This window comes from Dioscorea cayenensis, chromosome 10 (assembly GCF_009730915.1).
Source record: "Dioscorea cayenensis subsp. rotundata cultivar TDr96_F1 chromosome 10, TDr96_F1_v2_PseudoChromosome.rev07_lg8_w22 25.fasta, whole genome shotgun sequence".
NCBI lineage: Eukaryota > Viridiplantae > Streptophyta > Magnoliopsida > Dioscoreales > Dioscoreaceae > Dioscorea > Dioscorea cayenensis.
The window spans coordinates 21804269-21808742 of record NC_052480.1 but is presented as its reverse complement, the minus strand read 5'-3'; the positions used below and the strand labels follow the sequence as shown (position 1 = coordinate 21808742).

General features: G+C 30.6%; 1 protein-coding gene across 1 annotated transcript; it reads right to left on the bottom strand.

Moving 5' to 3' along the window:
- Positions 1-383: 383 nt before the first annotated feature.
- LOC120270144 lies at positions 384-4040 on the bottom strand. Its single transcript, XM_039277168.1, is given in 4 exon segments — positions 384-621; positions 735-1137; positions 1139-2276; positions 3952-4040. Coding segments are annotated over 2 exon segments (1437 nt in total). The 5' UTR covers positions 2265-2276; positions 3952-4040; the 3' UTR covers positions 384-621; positions 735-826.
- Positions 4041-4474: the final 434 nt, after the last annotated feature.

The window sequence follows — 4474 nt, the reverse complement described above, 5'->3', positions numbered from 1 at the left end:
CATATTAGACACAACATTTTTTTCATTATCAGCATTAAATATTGAAATACAAGTTTTTTGGATGATTAGAAGTGTGCTTAAGTTCAACAATAAAAAACAAAGATGATAAGTCCTAAAATTAGTGAGTTTTTTTTTACTAACTACATGATGAGTACAACAATAATAGCCCTTCAAAGATCAAGATCAAAGCTGAGCTCAAAATAGACCCTGATCGTAACGAATAAGTAAGTGGCTGGGAACTCAAATTTAAAGTAAAAGAATTAAGTGAGTTTCAATTTTCTCTTATACTCAAAAAATTAATTAGGCAACTTAATTTGATTGTAAAACAAATTAAATGCAAGCCCTTCAACTAATTTTTTTTAAAGTTAGTTTAAATTATTTTGAGTTCGGAGTCAAAATAATAAGATAATATTTAAAAAAAAAACTTGCTGGTAGGATGGCTCTCAGTCAACTAGAGATCGATCCGAATCCACTAGGTAGGGCTTGCTCGTTAATCAGCTATGCCCATCTCTACTTTAGAGCCCCCTTTAACCAGCTAGGATGTTGCTGACCTCAAACACACTCGTTCCATTCCGGCCCGGCCCCACTTTCGTTCATTCACACCTCCACAGATGATGAATTCTGTATATATATATATATTAGAAAAAATAAAAAATTAAATAACCAAGGAAAAACAGTTTATTTATACTAAAATCATAATACGTACGATGACAAGAGCTAGGTTAGGTGCATACCACGCATGTTTTATTTTAGATTAGTAATATATAAGAAACATATCTTCCATAAAGGCTTATTGGATGCGTACACAACACACAGTGCACTGAATTTAGATCTTGTCTTGCTTGGTTTCAAATTTGATGCTATAGAAATTAGAACCGGTGTAAGTGCCGCCTTGCACTTCAGTGGTGATAGTGTTCCCATTGTAAAGTGTGTCCTTTTGCATGAATGTGAAGGGAACATCACATTTACCATTTGTTGCAATTAGAGAGACGGTCACCTTACTCATTGGTGCCACAACAACTTTGTGTACAACCTCCAATACAGTAATTGTTGTTGTGGTCTCTCCCCACTCGACTCCTGATTGAACTTCACCAGAAATTTCAATCTTTCCATCGAAAAATGAGTGGAATACTGAAGTCCATGATGGCTTTCATTCCCAACTTCAGGGAAAGCATAGTTTTCCAATTGCTAGTCCTAGTATTTGTGTAGGAGAGCTTCACGTCTAAACTTGAGGTTTGCTGGGTATTATTGGTGGCAGAATTCTTAGCCACGACAAGGACTGTTTCATCATAAACCCTTGAATTCTCCATATCGTATTTGACGTCATAAATGTTCCTTGTCAAAACAGGCTCTTCCACCTTTATCTTGGCTTCTTTGGTGACAGTGGGGACAGCTGCATTAAGGCAGCTTGTCTTTCCCTCGGTTGTTAGTCGCTTGCAGAAATGATTGTTACCCAAGTTGAGAAGACCTATAGTTTGATAGTCAACTTTAATGGGGCGAAACAAGGTATCCTTGTTATTGTTGCTATTCTCGTTAGAATCTGCCCAAATCCAATTCGGACTGCGCCTCCAAAATTCATTGTTGGAAGTGGACTTGATGCGAATGGTTCCATTTTCAGTAGTGAAATTCTCAAATGCTGCAGTTGAATCGCCAATATCATCAGTTGAAAATTGCAAATATGGGTATCCCTCGATCTGACGAAGGCACAGATATTGACCATTATCTCCTTTGAATGCCATATACTTTGGTAGAATCACCAAAGAGTCCCAATCAATAATTTTGAAGATGTCATTTTCATATTCTTGACAAGTTTTATCATTTGCTCCCACAAAGCAAGGAAAGTTTGATGCCCGCCACTTTGCTAATAAATAGCATCCTGATTGGATATGTACTATTCGATACATATTTGTTGTAGCATCTTCAATGATAAACTTGAACAACGTACAAGACTCCTTGCATTGGTCGTTCTCTGGCTTTTCGGCAGTAGTAGTAATCCAGGCCAAATTTCCTCCGTTGTCATTCTCTTTGGTTCGTACCCAGTATTTGTTGTTTTGACTGCTTCTTATGTGCACCAAACCATTTCTATCAGCAGTCTCCACTTCAAATTTGGCATAGGCACTCACAGCCTGAGTTTCAGTGAATGCAAGGTACCCATTGTACTCTTTCCCTTTTTCATTGATGTAGCCCATGTAATGTCTCTTGTCGTCCTTCTCATCGTTGTCATTGAAGTTGATGACTATAAACCTTGGCAAAACCACTGTCATCTTTTCCTATGCCTGTTTAACATTTTGGATAAAAAAGAAGATCACTTAAACTCATAGTAGACATTTTTAATTAAAAAAAAAAAACACTTCTTCTACAAATGTCCGTAGAACTAAATTCTATGGGCGTTCATCTTTCCGTCGTTAGATTCAAATCCAACAACTGCAAATCATATATTTGCGTCAATAGTACTACTAACAGTGCATATATTATTATATACATATAATATATCATTTTTTAAAAATCCAAGAAAACTTTAAAATTAAACAAAAATAATAATAATAATAATAATAATAATAAGTTATTAACCATATAATATTACTTGTTAATAACAATAACCCAAAAAGAAAACCTTGAAGAAACCCAAAAAAAACCAAACATTAATTCTTTATATATATATATATATATATATAATATATATATATATATATATATTATTTGAAAAAACAAAACTACTTTATAGTAAACTGGAAAAAAACTTAAAATAGTAAACTGGAAAAAAACTTAAAACAATAACAAACACACCAAATATATATATATATATATTAATAGTATTACTAGCCGTTATTATGCCCGCACTAACAATGCAAACTTTATGATTTTTTTTATTTTAATGAGGTCGTTGTAGTAAATCTATTTATTTATTTATCTATAACTTTAAATATATAGTCTTATTTATCATTTATTATTAAAAATTAATAAGAGCTATGATTTCATTTTTTTTTATTTTTTTTATTAAACACAATATATAAAAATACGTTAAATAAAATTAATAAAACAATAACTAGTAATAGAATATATAAATAAAAAATTAAAATAAATAAAATCATACATATGTATGTATGGAAACAATTAAAACAAAAAACTGTATATGTAAATATATAGTAAAAATAAAAACAATAAAATTTAATAACAAAATCAGAAATAAAATAACAAACTCATATCTATATCCATATATGTATAAAAATAAAAATAAAAATGAAAAAAACCATACAAACATTAAAATATCATATATATATATATATATATATATATAATAAAGTATACAACATATTATATATGTATATATATTATTATATACATTAATATGTTTTTGGAGAGAAGGAGGTGAAGTGGTACCCACTCCAAGCCACAAAAAAAAAAACAAAAGGAGAGACCAATCAAAATCAAGCAGACGGAGGATAGAATTGATAGTATGTATATTTAATAAAACACTAATTAACGATATAATACATAAATAATAAAAAATACAAATAAAGAAAATTATATCTATATCTATATATGTATGAAACTAAATATATATATATATATATATACATATGAAGTAAAAAATATAAAAAATAAAAACAAAAATAAAAATAAAAATGTTATTATTAGTAAGTATACAACATATTATATATTATATGTTAAAAATTAATGTCTTGAGACAAAAAGGGTGGTGTGCGACTCACTCTTTTTTTAAAAAAATAAAAGCACAATCAAAATAAAGTAAATGGAAGCTAATAAAGAATTTAAAATATTGTGAAGTAAAATTAATAGAATGTATATATGTGTCAAGATCAATTCTTCATTTTCAAAATTATTCTAGAAATAGAACACAAATATTTTGGGGCAAAGATGAGATAGAAATCATGCTTTATACATTCATAATAAACATACTAAAAAAAATAAATAAATAAATAAACCTACAGTCTCCGGGCTTGCTAGAAGCTTTCTGAGGGATTTTTTTTTAGGTTTTTTCTGATGCCCAAGCCAAAGGTTTATGTCCCTTTTTATTAAGGGAGGGGGATTTCCTCAAGCTCAAGACACCTCGTCTCTCATGTAGACTTAGGGGTCAACTCCTAAAGCTTGGCCAATTGATTTTTGTTTTTCTTTTTTCCATATTAAATGAGGGATATTTGGTTTATGTGTAGGCAAAATATTCCCTGTGGAGGAGGGTTCTTCAAGCTCAAGGCACCTCTTATGTAGACTTACCCTTTTAGTGGGGTCAACTCCTATGACTTGGCCAATTTTTGTTATGTTTTTTCCATGCTAAATGAAGAGATATTTGGCTTTTTGTGTTGGCAAAATATTCATGTGGATAACGTTCACAGAGGAAAAAAAAAAAAATAATAGAGAGACTAGAAGAGAGGCACATAAGTGGGTGATGAATAGTATTCTCACACTGAAGGTGGGGTTTGGATTTTTATTTATTAATTTCAGGGCATGCAAA